We start from the raw sequence: 17,237 nt of genomic DNA, 5'->3' as shown, positions 1-17,237 counted from the left end.
TCATGGTTAATGTCAACCTGGCTAAGAATCAATGGCCTGCTCCGTGGGACCCCAGCTTTCTTTCGCCCCATCCCTCTCCAGAAAGCTTGGTGATACAGTCTGCTATGGCAAACCTTAAGATCAACCTGTGCACTGCCCTAGTTCTCCTTCAGACTGTGGTCTTTAAACGCAGAGGCATTCAAACATATTGATGACTTTGAGACCTGATTAGGGATGACAAAAAAACTTCCTGACAGATACTGCAATCAGGCCTTGATACTGTGGGCTCTGTAGCAATCACCATTGCGACAACCAGGATCCTAGGCACCAAAACCACCTCTCTGCACCCTCTGGATTTGTCAGTCTACTTCAAATTTTTCTGAAATTCACTGCTCTTCACTCTCAAGACTACGACTCTCACATACTATAAACACTCACTTTGACTGATTGGTGGGGAGGTGGTTCTGAGTTTTATGGTGCTCTGTTTCCTCCACTTGGGCTATGCTTTGTTTGGTCTTTCACCGGTTTTGCAACTGTGGAAGGCTGAGATTATGTACAGCTTTCAGGTACACATGGATTCACTTCAGGTTTAGTATTTGTGCTAAACCTTTATCTGGTCTTTCTGTCAACTTGGATTTCACACTCCTTTCCTGCTCCTATGTGGAACTGCCTGTGATGCACAGGTCCCCTGCCATCCCAGCTTCTGAAATACACCTGAGAAATCCCTTGGTAACGTCACTAATACTCTGAATGTAAAAATAACAGTGACTCTTGATCCATTTGCAAATTGGTATACTGTGTGGGGGAGCCCTGTTCTATGAAGGTTTGCCGAATGTATTTTTGCAGAATTTCCATTTTTCTTTTTTTAATTGTTTTAAACCTCAAACAGCGAAGGGGAAGAGGGGACCCATTATGTACCTTACCCCAGTTTACCGTATATCTGTGTTTAAAAAAACAATTCGGCAAAAGTGAGCTAGACCGGGCATCTCTGCCTGCTAGGTAATGGGTTAGTAACTTTCTCTCTCTACTCTCTCTACCTTCTCTTTAACTCTCCCTTCTTACCTCCACCATAACCCAACCCATGTTAGTGCTAGTGCCCGGTAACCCATACTGTTGTATGCTGAAATTAATGCTGCAGTGGATCCCCCTGAGTCGTTGGCCCACTATATCCTTACATGCTTTCTAACTGTGCCTTGCCTACCAACACTTAGTTTTCTTTTGGGGTTTAGGACAGTGCCTTACACTTGCTCTTTTGGAATCACTCGCTACTCATGCACAGTCTCACCTCACATTTCTTCGATTCATTCTTCTTTCCTCCTCCCCTATTCAATTTTCTGTCCCTTCTGACATTTCACTCTGCCTTCTCCTACCTCCACCCTTAGATGTTGGTTCTCCTCCACTTACTACTCCACCTCTGGTTCTTCTCTTCTTGCCACTACCACCTCTTCTAAACTACTACCACTTCTTCCTTCATACTGCTACTCTACTGCTAGCACTCCCATATTGCTATTACTCCTTTGCTAATTCCCCTCCTACTTACCACCTACCGTCACTTCATTATCACTCCTCTACTAGAACTGCCACTACTTCATTCTCTCCTTTCACTCCCACTAATCCACTCTGCAGCACCCCTCTCTCCAGCCACCTTCACACTGTCTTTTTGTTCCTCCTTCTACTTTCTCACCACACCCTTGTAACCCACACTGAACCTTTCTCAAGTTCCTTCTTGAAACACCCTCTCTCCTCCCTGGATTGGCTGTCTTTTCCTAACAAATTAATTTACCTTAATCTAAGGGGCGTGTGAGGGGAGTGCAGAACAAACTTCAAACTGGCTTTAGGCCCCCCAGCTCACTGTGTTCCGTGAATGGGCAGCCCAATTGCCTATAGGGGACTGCTGTCCCCTTTTATGTCCTTCCTGTAAGCCTCCTTTTCTAATGAAATATAAAAATCCCTACTGGTTTAGTGGTGGTCCCTTAGGTGCAGACTCTGGCAGGTGTAGTCTACCAGAGTCGGGCTCATTCCCCTGGGGTTGTGGCACCGCATAGGTTTCCCATAGCACCTCCCTTCCTTCTCAGCGACCCCCCCCCCCCTTCCATGCCTGTGTCATAGTGGCAGATTTCTCCCATCAGAGGGTTCCGCCCACCATCTTGTCGCCTCACTGAGTGGCCTGCCATCAACCCGGTGTGGGTCCTGTGGGCCGTGGTGTTAGCTATCCCTGCTCTCCTTCAGACTGCGCCTGCCATGTCTTTGGGGGCCAGCACCTCTAACTAAGTAAGGTTGGGGTGGGGGGGCCTGCAGCCAGAAATCCTGCCACCTTGAGACGGACTAGGTGTCTGGTTCTCTCCTCCTTCCCCTGACTGGGTCTGGAGATGTTCCCTGTCCGACTAGTTAAAGGGAAATAATTGTATTTCTTCTCTAAGACTTTGGCAGTGGCCAGAGAGACCTCCAGGCTCTCTCAGTTGGGGAAGGGGAATCTATAGCATGTTCCCTTTTGATTGCCCCCTGCCTTTGCATGCTAGTGAGGGAGAGTTCCTATGGGATCATCACCATACTGCTCCTGGGGCCAATATTCCTTTATCTTGGGGAGGTATGTGGCTCTTTTGATCAATCCACACGAACCCAGAAAGACAGCATGGGGCATTGTCACAATGCCTTGCATGTCCTTGACAGGAACCACTTAGAAACCGACCCATAAATAAGTACGTCTGAATTGAACGCATCAACACGACAGCAAATTCATCTTGCATTTAACTCTTTCCAAACTAACCAATGTTCTCCTCTTTCAGATCCACCAAGAGACCATGGAATTTGCAGCAAAGTGTGTTATAAATCCCAATAACATTACTTAATGTAATATTAATAAGATCTTGATTACTTAGGCTCCATACAGGGACATAGGCATTTGACGGCTTGGTCTAAAAGATAAAGTATTTGTCACACCCAGTGTTGAATTGCATCATATAGTGGTGATACCCAGCCAAAATGTAGAGTTTAGTTTTCATAGGTGAAGCAGATCAGGCACTACTTAGCCAGGAGAGCTTGGTCCAATAGATCACGACACTTATTAACACAGGGCCATGTAATTGTATTACCAAAAGAGGGTGTAATAGTTAATACACCTGTTTTACAAATAATTGCAAAACTTGTCAAAGCTTTAACCCATCCAGGTCATTGTTCTAACAGTTTATCCTTGAAGACCAATCAATCTAAACACAGCATTGTACAATACGGATATATATGTGTTTGTACTTCTGGCTATCCCAGTCAAGACAGGATTCCTCTTTTGGTGCATACTTTAGAAGTAAAGAAAATTCACCTGTTTGTTCTCATGGATCTGCAGGGGAAGGAAAAACCAAAGAAAAGATTGTATTTTTCTGTGCACCTGCATATTCTGTGGTATGCGTCCATGTCTACTGGTTCATGAACATGCAGGAACACCACATTCTAAACGCCATCCACAAACACCTGCCAGTTTTTCTGTTTGTTGAATCACCCCTTTACCCAGTAGCCGGTTGGGAACTTCCTGTACCAACCCAAATTTGGCCCAGCCCATAGAATAACTATTTGTGAGACCATTTCAACTGTCACAAAAAGAATCAGGATGTGGGGTGGTGCATATCTTTACCCTTGTTGCTGCCCACTGTGCTCCTGCTCCAGGCATTTTGCATGGTGGTAGCATTTGGCTTGTCTGTCTGCATGCAGTGGCCCTATGGAAGGAGACTTTTCCCCAAATTCACTGCATAGTTGCATTGACTCACCATTAACATCCTCTCTAAGCACATTCAGAAAAAAATCACAGCGGAATAGCCCCAGTCAGGCTATTCCTCATGGATTTTTCTTACTGGAGAGAGTGCAAGAGCTAATGTGTCTGATTTTTGCTTCAAATATTTTGTGTGGATAGGTTTGTACATGGGGTAGAAAGAGCCTTGAAAGGGTGGTGTTGGCATGGGAGGAGGATTTGAAGATTTTCAGTGAAGTGTGCAATAATTCTTATGACAACAACCTTATTGGTTACTATATCAACCTCTTATGTTTTAAGGGATGGATTACATCCTGTGACGTTCCGTTTGCCCAGCTGTATGGTTATGCATTGACTGAGGAAGTAGCTGGTTGCCACATCTCTGACTTCATTCCTTCCATTCAAATTCCATCTCCTGGCAGGAAGATGTCAAAGGTATGTATAAAAAGAATTCTACCATGTTGGCTGTCCCACTGGGATAGTGGGATGGTTTTGAGTCATCAAAAATTGGAATTCATCATTGGGAGATCGACCATTGGAGTCTTGACCCTCTGCAGAGGCACACTCTTTATCATATGATCCCTGCTTTCGGTCACAGGAGCCTCACAATTTGAATATGGGTCCTAGCAACTGTGATTACATTTGACGGTGTTCTATCAGCAGAGTTGTTGTCCCATGACCATTGTTTCCTCTAAGCTGTGCGCATGACCAGCTTCCCTCTGGGTGCCGCTCAGAAGTTTCCTCACACACTTCCCTCCTTCCCAACAACTAATAAGGCACAAGCCGCAGCGCAGTTACCTGACATTTGATTTCTCTTAATAAAGCTGAATGAAGATTGCCCACGCTGAGAGCGCTGGGTAGTCTTCTATTAAAGACAAGAAGGCAAGCATTCTGCTTTCCTTCTTTATTACTGTTCTCCCAGCAGTTTCAAATTTAAACATTTTAAACTTTCTTAAAACTTGACAACACGTTTTTTTGTTTCTTTCTGAGCCGTTCTGGAGGCTTAAACACAAAAAGGGGGTGTAGTTTTAAATTAAAAGTAAAATGTCCCTAAGGAACTACAAAACCCCATAATCCTTTGCTTTCTCATAGTTCTGGCCTGCCCCTCTCTGTCCAATCAGGCCGTGGCTATGCCTATAACTGGAACTCCTTGAAAGCACAACGCCTTTTACTTTGGCAGCGAACGCCTGTGTAACTTGAAAAGCCAACAGTCAACATTAAACAGAAAACTTGAACGCTCCACTCCGGCGTCCTATCAGCGAAACAGTCTCCTTCCAGACTTTACTCGTGGACTTCCTGTCTTTCCTCGCGCAGGTCGCCTTCTGTTCATCTGAACCAAACGGAGATACTATCGTAAGGGTAGGTCTTGCATATACACAACTCACTGATACAGTTTTGCAATATGTTCTTTATACCCCTGGGTGGGATATAATGCTTGCCTCCTTGTCTTTAATAGAATCCAGACTACCCAGCGCTCTCAGCATTGGCAATCTTCATTCTATGTCGAGACAGGAGGTGAGCATTATGTTTGTTCAAAGCTGTCAATCACCGTACTTGCTATCTGAGGGATAGGCTTGAAATAAAAGGTCTTAAATGGGGTCTCATTCGACCAATCTGCTGATTTCATGATATCTTGTAAAGGAACCCCTGCGGAGAAAGCTCTAGATGTCATCACACCCCTCGCTGAATGGGCTCGTAACTGGGATAAATAAGTACCTGCCCAGTGCATCACTTTTCGAACGCATCTGGCAATCGTGGCTGTCGCTACTGCGTGAAATGGCTTCCTGCGCGTAATTAAAAGCTGTGTGACTCCCCTAGGTCTAACCTCTGCTGTGGCTGCCTCAAAGTCTTTGATACTGTGCTACGCACAACTTGCTATTATTTGGAAAGTATGGATAAGAAATTATCGTAGAATCTGACTTAGTCCGGTTAGCTACTTTGAAGGGTACTCCCACTGGATAAGAAGATCTTCCTGTCTATCTCTAAGGCTTTCACGTCCGATACTCTACTGCAAGCTATAAGGCATAGAAGCATGGATAACTTCCCCCATAGTTGAGATGGTGAGAGATCTCTATTATCCGGCCAGGCTAGGAACAGCTGAAAGACTGCTTGTACATCCCAAAGACCGAGTTTTTGGGTTCTGGAGGGTTTTGCAGCTTTATCCCTTTTAATAGATGAAGTATAGCTGGATGTTCTCCTATCTGCTTACCTTCTATCTTATTGTGTCCCGCTGAGATAGCGGACCTGTACACGCCTATCGTCCTGTAGGCGGAACCATCTCCCAGTCTTTCTTTTAGGAAGTTCAATACTTGCACTACAGGGACCTAAACAGGATTAACAATGAAGCATGCGCAATGTGCGCCCCAACGTTTCCACGTGGCACCATAGCTCCTGATGGTGGAAGGCGCTCAGGAGTCTCTAATACATTCGGCAGCGCGTTGTGAAATGCCTGGCAACTACCATCGTTGCCTGAAACCCTGCATGTCATCACGTGTAGGGTGCCCTCTACTACTAGAGGGTGGAGCTGACAGCTCATGCCCTGAAGAATGTTGCTCCTGTGAGGAAGCACTCTCAGGGAAATCCGTGGAAAGTTCCATCACTGTTGGAAACCACGGCTGGGATTTCCATATCGCAACTACTAGCACTGATTCTGCCTGTTCCTCCAGACTTTCGCTAGTACTCTCGTCAACATGACGGACTGAGGGAATGCGTAGTGGATCGCTCCTGACCACAGTTGCAGGAATGCATCCGTCCATGCTGCTGTTGGGTCTAGCCTCCAGCTGAAGAACTTGGGGATCTGCGTGTTGCGCCTGGATGCGAAAAGATCAGTGTCTAAGGGACCCCATATCTCCTGAAATTGGTCAAAGACGTTGGAGGGGAGCCCCCAGTCGCTGGAGTCTACCATATATCGCGAACTACAATCCGCTACTATATTCTGTACACATGGCAAGTGTTCTGCTGATACTGATATTTGTTGTCGCCGGCAGTGATGCCAAAAAACTTTCGCTAATTCGGCCTATATTTTGGGGGAAGTCCCTCCTAGCGTGTTGATATACCGTACTGTTGAAATATTGTCCATCTTGAGGAGAACGCAGCACTTGGCTCTGTCTCTGGTGAAAGCTTGTACCGCGAATAAACCTGGCAGGAGTTCTAGCCAGTTTATATGGAGGCGAAGCACCTCTTCGGACCACTTCCCTCCTCTTTCTAAGGAACCGCATCGCGCTGCCCAGCCAGCTCTGCTTGCGTCTGATTCTGTTACTAGGTCCGGTGTGTCTCTGAAAATTGCGCTGCCGTTCCAGGCTTCCATGTTCTGCAGCCACCAGTTGAGCTCTGTAATGGCTTCTTGGGCTAAGGTGACAAACTGATGGTAGCCTAGGCTCCCTCTGAGATGTCTGATTTTCAGTCTCTGAAGAGCTCTGTGGTGAAGCGGTCCCAGAAATATCGCTTGGATGGAGGCCGCCAGAAGACCCACTATCCGAGCTAGATTGCGAAGCAAAATAACTTTCTTTGCTACCACCGCTCTCGGTTCTTTCTTTATGGCCTTCATCTTCACCGTTGGCAACTCTAATGAGGCCTTTCTGGTATCTACAACTAAGCCTAGAAATTCAATTCTCTGAGCTGGTCAAAGGTCGGACTTTTCAGTGTTCACGACGAAGCTGAGAGAGGAAACTAGATTGCATACCCATGTGGCTTGTTCCTGCAGGCTGGCGGCGCTGTGCCCTAGGATGAGGATATCTAGGTAGAGAATCATCCTGATCCCTCTCTCCCGAATGGCTGCCGTTACTGGACGCATGATCTTGGTGAAGGCCAACGGTGCGGAAATGGAGGCACATGAATCTCCAGATCTCTGATCCCCATCGGAATCAATATATCTTCGGTGCTCTACCGCTATCTTGATTGTAAGATTGGCGTCCTAGAGATCAAATCGGACAAGCCAGTCTCCTGTCCTGAGTAGTTCTTGTGGCAGGTATATCCGTTCCATCCTGAGGTGGCGATACACTACCCATTCGTTCAAATTCTTCAAGTTTATCACTGGCCTGATCTTTTCTCTTCTGTGCACTAAAAACATGTTGCTGAGGAAGCCCTGGTCCTCCTGCCTTTCTCTCTCTATTGCCCCTTTGTCTGCTACGCTTCGCAATTCGCTGAAGAGCACCTGTTGCTCCTCTAGGGGCATAAATATCGCTGTTGGTTCTCGCGCTTGCGAGGGGTAATCTACAAATTCTAGTTGCATGCCTGAGACCGCTTGCAACACCCATGCATCAATGGACAACTCTCGCCATGCATGCAAGAACAAGCCCATCCTGCCTCCCACTTATGGAAGAACGGACCGCAGAGTACTCACTGCCTGGTGTGTTTTGCTGCCTATAGGCACCTCTCCCTCTGCGATTCCTGGGGAAGTGGGCTCTTGCCGGGATGAAGCTATCTTGTTGACGGCTCTCCCAGTACTGTGCTTGAGGCCTTCCGTGTTGTCTGAAACGACCGGACGCCCAACCTCTCTGCTGTCCGGTCCCTGCAAAAACCTGTCCATGGAAAATCCTGCAGATGGAGCTCTGCGCTTTTTCCAGGGCGGTGTATGTCCCCACAAATTGTGCCATTTCCTTGGCAAAAGTATCTCGAAACAGGCCTTTTGCGCCTTCACCCACCTCGTACGTAGCAAGATCACTAAGTTTGTTTGCTATTTTTAACAACACTCATCTCCTTTCTGCCGAAAGGGCACAGTTTGCATTGTCTAGTAGACAAACCGCCCGCTGGTCCCAATTACAGAGGGCGACTGTCTACTGCATGCCCATATCTGCGGCCTTCTCTGCCAGATCCATAATTGTTTGCGAGCGGGCCCGCGAAGTCTAGGACCTTGTCCTGACATCCTCGCCACGCCCTGTCTACACACTTCCTGATGTCTTTCAACGCCTTTGTGACAAAGGGCACCATCTTTGGATCTAGTACTGGGGTGTCTGTAACCTTACCAGGCAGTTCTGGCCTAGGGCATTCTGCCCTCATCTTTGCTCGGACTTTCCTATCCAGCGGTCTGCGCATGTGCTGTGCCATGTACTGGGCCACTCTGGATGATGGCACCCATTCTGAGGACCTTGGATGCCTTATCACCTCCGGATCAAACATGTCCAAGAGACTTTCGTCTCCCTCTTCCTGAGGCTGATCTGTGATCTTGAGTTTCCGAGGGGTCTCTTTCCTCCTCCTCGCCCTCATCATCTGTCGAGTAGCCGGCATCCTCTTCCTCCTCTTCATTATTCACCACTGGGGCAGTGGGTCGAGAGCCTGGCACCGTTGCCCTCATCAAAAAGGCTTTCTTCAGCCTACTCGCTGGGTCAACTTGCTCTTGGGGTCCCAGATCTAACCCATCCGTGTTGCTCGGGGGCCTCAGAGGCAGTGCTCTTCCGAGCCTTCTTATAGCCCTGCTCAACCCCTGACTTGGGGTATCCTACTGATGTTAACTCCTTTTCCTGGACTTTTCGTGCTCTACCGGGTGCTTATTCAGCATGGCTTCCAGGTGGTCCAGTCTCTGAGCTAGGGGCATCACTCCCTCTGAAACTGCCTGTGACAAGGAGTCACACAAAAGTCTGCTAAATCTGGGGTAGAGATCTTCTTCCTCTGCTGCAGGCTGTTCTCCCCACTCCTCCGAGCTCCATTCTAGGGAGGTGCTTTGGGACACTGTGGGCTCTTTATAGTGTGCCATTATATTAATGTGAGCTCACACGAGCTGCTGGAGGGAACTCGGCTGCTAGATGCCCACGGAGCGTCTATTCAGTGTATCGAGCGTTTCATTTAAAAATAATAAATTGTATTTCGCACTGCGCGTGTGAGCCCGGCCTCTTCTGAGGAGATCCGTCAGATTAGGCGCAGTGTTTGCTATGAAGTCCTCTCGCATGTCGGCGCCCGCGGGGTCCATGTCCGCCGGGTGCTCGCGAGTTAATGCGCAACGTTAATGTAGTTTGGGGGGGGTGGGCCGGCTGCCTAACATGAGCGCGATCGACTGCGGCTCTGGCCCCAGCCTGTTGACTCGAAAAAATACAGCGAAATGAAACTAAATGAACGGAATGTCGCGCCTGCGAGCACAATTGCTGCGCGTAATCATTTCAGAATGCTAATGCTATTATTCACTGCCTAAGCACAGTTCTTACGCGCGCATGCGTTTTACCACAATGTACAAGGGTATATTACTCAAACAACATTATCATTCTATATACAGAACGTATCCCAAAGACAACTGCTTATCTGTGAAAGCAGCAACATAGAAAGAGGAGTTGTGTTTTCAAGGAGTTCCACTTATAGGCATAGCCACGCCCTGTCAAGTTTTAAGAAAGTTTAAAATGTATAAATTTGAAATTGCTGTGAGAGCAGTAATAAAGAAGAAAAGTATAATGCTCGCATCCTGTCTCGGCATAGAATTATACAAACAAGTCCTTAAACATAGAATATAACCTCAAGAGGTTAAAAAACAAATATGAAAATATGGCTCCATGAACAGAAGATCTAAGACCTGCATGACACATTAACCAAATAACTTTCCCTTCCCACCCATGACTCCTATTCTTGACTCTTTCATTCGTATACCTTTATGCTAACTTCCACCACAGGGCCACATTTAGCTATTACCAGACAACCTTGAATCTGCCTACAGTGGCTCTAAGAAAGGTTACCAAACTTGTACCTACGTCTACTTATTTTTTGTTTGTTGTCATATGATTCAGGTTCAAGCACTGGAATGTGTTACTCGTGGTGCCTTTAGCGAAAGCGTCACCCACAATGTAACCCAACTGCCAACTCAAATATCTGATACTGAATGCAAGTAAGCTGGCTGCTTGGATGTGCAACTTCATCCAATGCTTTCCATCATTTCTTTGTACGTGTCACGCTGCCACTTTGAACTGGTACCATTGCAAGTTAACTCAAATATACATTTGCCCTCTAAGGATTCTGAGTAGGCAAATGCCATGCTCCACTTCACCTACTTTAGCATCGCTAACGTTACCCTACAAATGGAGAGCAACATTGCAATAAAATGTACTTGAACTGCAAGGGGATTATAGGTATGGAATATGTCTGCTAATACGCATATATAGTATTGGGGCAATGGATATTCGGGCAGCTCCATTGTTTTTCACATCTGCATCCTTGCAAGGTGTTCAACGTCCCATTGGGCAAAGACTTTAAGAAATGAGACGGTTACTCTTTGCTGTACAAAAGTGGTTCTACTGAGCACTTGTATAATCATACCCAACAATATCAGGGTGGGAAATATACCACTCCACTCAGCTACCCCATCACGGTAGAGCCCTGCTACCTACACACTACCAGCGCTTATCTTATGCAGAACCCCTCCTCCACTACCAGCAGACGCACCAGACCCGGAGCACAAACTCGTACACTAGAACACGCCATCTCTCATCTACCACCTTTAGAAATCTCCGCCTAGGCTCCCGATTCACACACAAATACACTTCACACCTCAAACTCCCTCCCATTCACACATCCAGGCCCATCCAAACACACCGACTCGCCAATACACCCACCACTTCCCACACCTCTAGCCTCCACACTACCACCAAAACTACTACCATACCGCCTCCTCACATTAAATGTGCCCTCCTCAACGTTAGACCACTCACCACCCAGGCCCTAGAAATAAATGAACTCCTAGCTAATAACATTGATCTACTAGCCACCACCGAAACATGGCTGCATGAGGCATCCTGCCCTGCCATCGCCCTTGACTCTGATATGCTCTCTGTAAAGCTTACACTGTCCCCGAATAGCCTCATCAATATACATACACTATATCGCCGCCCTGGTCTCCCATCAGATTCCCAGGGACACCTCACCCACCTACTTATCAACATCAAAGGATCTACCAAGACTCTCCTTCTTGGAGACCTCAACCTAGGACTTAACGACCCCAAGGACAAAGCTGCTACCACCCTTGTCAAAGTACTCAATGACCTAGGATTCACCCAAAAAATCTCCACCCCCACACACAACAAAGGCCGCACCCTCGACTGGGTCGCAGACTATAATTGTCTCACCACTAACACAGCACTACCCTGGACCGAACACAATTATATTGAATTCACCTTGCCTATCAATTATAGATTTTTAAAAAGCCCACACCCACCCCTCCTTCACAAACTAGAAGCTCCAAATAACTCATCCCAGACAATGTACGCCTGTACCTTAACATCCCAGCACTTGCCCACCCCTTCTCAGATGATCCCAAAACCCTAGCGGACATTTACAAGTATACTCTCTCCAATGCGATCAACGCTATAGCGCCACTAGAAAACAAAAAAGGAAAAAAGACTCTTCACTCAAACTCCTGGTTCATGGAAGAATTACAATCCATGCACTCTTGTAAGAGAGAAGCATTAAAAAACTGGCAAATCAACCCATGCGATAACACCCAGAACTGCTTCAACCTTATCTCCCACCAATATAAAGATGCCATCACTAAAGCCAACGCCTTTAACACTCGAATCACAAATGCAAACTCACAATCCAGGGAAATCTTTGCCATATTCAAGGAACTCACCTTACCTCCCAACTCCCCCCGATGAGATCATCAAAGATGAAGCCTGGTGTGCCAGTATTCAAGTGGCCATGCTTAATAAAAATGTATCTTCTGCAAAAAATAATTCAGGACCACCACAATGCACTACCCCGTCATACAGGGGACAACCAGCCACAATCCACTCCTTCTCCCAACCTACCCTTTTTCGCCTTTAGAGACATCTCGGAACTCCAAGTCAACAATATCCTCAAAAACTTAAAACCCTCAATGTGAAAAGGGGACATCTGCCCTCCTAAGGTCATCAAGGAATGTACGGACCGCCTTGTTCCGCTACTGGCAGCCTTCATCAATGCCTCTTTCAGAACCAGCATCATTCCCGCCAGCCTCAAAGAGGCATGGGTCCGCCCACACTAGATCCCACCTAACCCAACAACTAACACCCAATTACCACTGTGCCTTTCCTACTCAAGATCCTGGACAAAGCCGCCCATTGCCAAATCCAACAATTCCTTGTAGCCCATTCCATCCTTGGAACTAGGCAATCCGGCTTCCGTAAAGGACACGGTATGGAAACTGCCCTAGTAGATCTAAAAAAACAGATCTCGCACATCATTGATAAAAGAAAAACAGCCCTCCTTCTACTTCTAGATCTCTCGGCTGCGTTTGATCTGGTCGACCACAAGACTCACTTCACACCTCACCCAATCAGCTAACTTTTCCAAAGAAGCAGCGCTCTGGGTCACCTCCTTCCTGGAGGGTAGGGCAATGAAGGTCTTCTTCAGCATTGACAACGCAGCCCCCCACCACCATCCACTGTGGAGTCCCACAGGGCTCTTGCACAGCTATACATCTTGTTTACGAAGCCTCTCTTCGACAAGCTTGCCGCCCTGGGTGTTGCGTACACCAACTATGCTGACGATACCCAGGTACTCCTACCACTCACTGGCGTATACCACAAAGACGCTGAAGCACTCCACACCATCTACACCACCATCCAGGCCTGGATGGCAGCCATCGGTCTCTGCCTCAATGGGGAGAAGACCGAAATCATCTTACTAGGTCTAAAAACAACCCTAGCCAAACTCGACAAACTATACTCCAACTTCACCATTGATAAAACCATCATCCCTGTGTCTACCTCTGTTAAGACCCTAGGAGTTCACATAGACTCCACACTATCCATGTCAAAGCAGGTCAGTGCCATCGCCTCCGCCTCAGCTCACACCACCAAACTTATAAATGCAATAAAGCCATACCTCTCCAAACCCAATTGTCTATCAATAGCTAGAGCACCCATCGGTGCAAAACTGGACTATTGTAATGCCCTCCTAGCAGGTACTTCTGCAAAAAACATTAACCGGCTGCAAATCACACAGAACAATGCACTAAGAGCAGCTCTCAGCATCCCAAAAAGAGACCACATTAAACATGCCAGACAGGAAGCTCACTGGCTCCCAGTAAAAGAATGCATCACATTCAAAATCCTCACTCTCACCCACAAATGCCTCACACACACAGCACCCTCATACCTATCTGAGACCATAACTAAATCCACCTCCACACGAACAGTCAGGACTCGCTACACCAACCAACCAACTACACATCCCTCACATAAACAAAGCCAGAGCTGGAGGGTTAAGCTTCCCATACATAGCGTCCAAGTTATGGAATTCCTTACCTGTTGACATCAGAGCTGAAAACTCTCTCCTGGCTTTCCTGAAAAAACTAAACTAACTTCTTCACCTAATCCCACTCTGTTGCTTCTGTCACTTCTCTGCTCTGTTAATTATAATATGCAAATGTCAACGTAACTGTAACTAAGGAAAAAGGTCTGTAACCAGCGCAATGATGCCTCCGGGCTGCTACGCGCTCAACAAATGCGAATAAATAAAATAAATAGATGTTGCCTACAATCTTTGTTTTCATTACAAAACAGTGTGCATGCAGATTAATTACATTTTCTGAAACTGTCTAACATATTTTTTAAATATGTTTTGCGTCCGGGGGGTGCTGTTGCACACTGAAGAAATCGCTGCCTGATTCAGAGCTCCCGCTCGACTTAAACATCCTGAGCTGAAATATCCTGAAAGGGGCCACCCTCAAAGCTAACAATCAGAGGAGCTGATAGCTCAGACATCCGTGATCACACGGTAGGAATCCTGACAAGCTAGGGCCAGTTGGCTCTGTGCTGAAGGCTGAAGAATATCTGCCGACGAGGGACAGAGGCGTGACCCGGGGCCGAGGGGACCACTAGAAAATGCTGGGGAGTCGGGGACGCAGTGAGACGGGAGGCCGCAGGTGGGTGGAGCCGGGGTCTCCGGATGGCGCCTAAAGCTGTGAATGCTACGAGGGCAGCTAGGACCTGCATGGTGGATAGGCAGCTGGCGTGGGAGAAGCCTGCAGACCCCCTTGCAGGACCGAGACCCAGAACTACCCACCGAAGCCGGCGTACAGATACCAAGGCACTGACTGTGCGGCACGCGCCTCGCGAGCAGAGGCTCGCGGAAGGGGAGTGCCCCAAGACGCAGAGGAGCTCCGCAGCCCTGCAGCACTGAAAAGGTCAGGCGCTGACTGCGCACACATCGCATGTGACCGAGTAAGTAAGCTGAAGGCGTGACGGAAGGGAAGTTCGCCTGCCTTTTAAAATGATGCAACATCAGGGGGCGGTGGGCTCGCTCTGTGGTGTGACCAATATCCAACCAGTCCAGCGGTACACGTGGGAGGCAGAGGACTGAGTGTGCATTAGGAGCTCCACAAGAACTTTGTGGCTCATGTACGCCACTAAATATCATCGTAGGGGTGTGAGCGACTAGCAAGCAGGCGGTAAGTGATAGGGGCGCGTAGGGAAATACACACTGCGCGCCTATGTTACTGAAACCTGGGCCATACTAGATGTTGGAGGGCACAATCTCCTGATGCAACTGGGACACTGTGCCTGCAGAGGGGTGGAAAACACAACGGGAACTGCCATTGGAAGCTGATAATACCTGGGAAAAGGACATAATAATCCTCGTCAATATAGGCTGTGCATGACTACATCACAATACGTGGGGGGAAACAGTCCAATCGAGGCATCCACGAATTGAATGGCTATATCCGAATGAAGGCGTAGACGTGATACGGCTGACCTGCGTACCCCTACAAAGCCCATATAAGGAAAACCTATAAGAACCAGTCGGGTTGCGCAAGAGGGCAGCAGCTTAATGAGTGAACTTGATAGAAATATTGAAGACATTATACCACGATATACTGCTATCCCACTATGGGTGAGCCGCAAAAATCCAGTAAAGCAGCGAAGCCCACAGGCACTAAAAAAAAGGGTCCAATGGACACATACACGTGCAGTCAGACCCAGACCGCCACTGCGGAAATTCACATTAATCCTAATGAGACGGCAGAGCATGAAATTGGTGAATGGGAGGACAGGCTGACAACTATAGTCCAAAATGGATTCCTCGTAGTTAACGTTAAGCTGGATGATATAGTTGCCACTATTGGCTCGCTAAAAGCCTGAGTGGACAGGGAGAGTGCACGAGTCACTGCAACAGAAAACAGAATAGGTACCAGCAAAGATACCATTGCACACCATGGCCGAGACATCACCCAGCTAAAGGAAAATGTGTCCAAATTACAGAAAAAATGTGAGAATCTCGAATCGAGGTCAAGAAGGAACAGGGTTCGAATAGTGGGTGTGTCGGAATCGTTTGGAAAGGGGTGAATGGAAAAACAAGTTGAAGCACTGCTCAAGTCCCTCTTCGGGCCTGAAGCCTTCTCAGAACACTTTTTGGTTGAGAGAGCACATTGTACGCTGGCACCACTACCTAAGCCTGGAGCACCACCACGCACGATTATTGCCCGACTCCTCAATTACAGGGAACAGAGATGCAATCCTGCGGCTGGCGAGGGAGCATGGTACACTGCACTATGAGGAAAACCGGATACACATATACTCTGACTTTTCGGCCGGGGTCCAGGCAAGCAGGAGATCCTATGAACCAGTCAAGAAGATCCTGAAGGCACGTCAAATTTCATATGCCTTGATGTTCCCAGCCAAGATGAGAATCCAACACGCAGGAAGAGCGCACTTCTTTGAATCCCCGGCCGAAGCCATGACCTACATTGAGAACTCCATAGCCTTACCTCCCGTAGGGGGCAGACCGGAACAGAACAACAGACCCCGGCCAGCGGATTAAAGACATATACCGGATGATTGCATACAAAGCAAACCATATCCTTTATGACAGCAAACGTGTTGCATTGTTTCAGAGGGCGGCCCCGCAGACTAAGTTTGAATAGAGTAGTGGGGCCGAACTGGCAGGCATGGGAAGCAATATGGCTACCCCTGGAATATTCCACAAGTTTATTGTGGGGCATCATCAAGATGGGCTGGATGGTGAGGGTGTCTGGGAGGGACGAGGGGATGGGGGCTGTTGCCTTTCTGAAATAGAACTATTAAGGCACACAATGGGAGTTGAGACTCACTGGACATAGTTATGTACCGGGGGGAAGTTGATGGAAGTAAATGTTTATTGTTTGATAAGTTTGTAGTCACTCAGATGCAGGTGCTGTCCTCGTTGTACATACATCACAACCTTGGGAGACGAGATATCGTCTAAACACTTGTGTACAAAATACCGGTGATGGGTTACGGATTCGATTATTGTCATGGAATATCCGGGGTTTAAATAACCTGATGAAAGCTAAGAAAATTGGCAATTATATTACTAGACATGCCCCCCAAATCCTAATGTTACAAGAAACGTGTACAATGGGCCCTAGTAACATGCATGTACTGCCCAAATGAGGCAAGCAAAGGTTCCACATGGATTACTCCTCCCAGTCCAGGGGAGTTAGAACTCTCATACACCCAGGGGTGGGATTTAAGGTCGTGGATCAGAAGGTGGACCGGCTTGGGAGATACGTGTTGGTCTGGGGAGAAATAGCAGGCAAGCAAATCTTGTTGGTAAACACATACGGACCCAACATTGATGACCCATC

General features: G+C 47.5%; 1 protein-coding gene across 6 annotated transcripts in view; it reads left to right on the top strand.

Annotated features, from left to right (window-relative positions):
• Positions 1 to 17,237, top strand: part of PASK (PAS domain containing serine/threonine kinase) — a 2,072,978-nt gene that overhangs the window by 706,944 nt on the left and 1,348,797 nt on the right. For all 6 annotated transcript variants that reach the window (XM_069618098.1, XM_069618099.1, XM_069618096.1 and 3 more), the window contains one exon: positions 4,019 to 4,153. In XM_069618098.1, the coding sequence (XP_069474199.1) occupies positions 4,019 to 4,153 (135 nt within the window). The remainder of the gene's footprint in view (positions 1 to 4,018; positions 4,154 to 17,237) is intronic.

This window comes from Ambystoma mexicanum, chromosome 10, assembly GCF_040938575.1.
Source record: "Ambystoma mexicanum isolate Mex_15411 chromosome 10, UKY_AmexF1_1, whole genome shotgun sequence".
Taxonomy (NCBI): domain Eukaryota; kingdom Metazoa; phylum Chordata; class Amphibia; order Caudata; family Ambystomatidae; genus Ambystoma; species Ambystoma mexicanum.
This window is presented reverse-complemented; position numbering and strand designations above follow the sequence as displayed.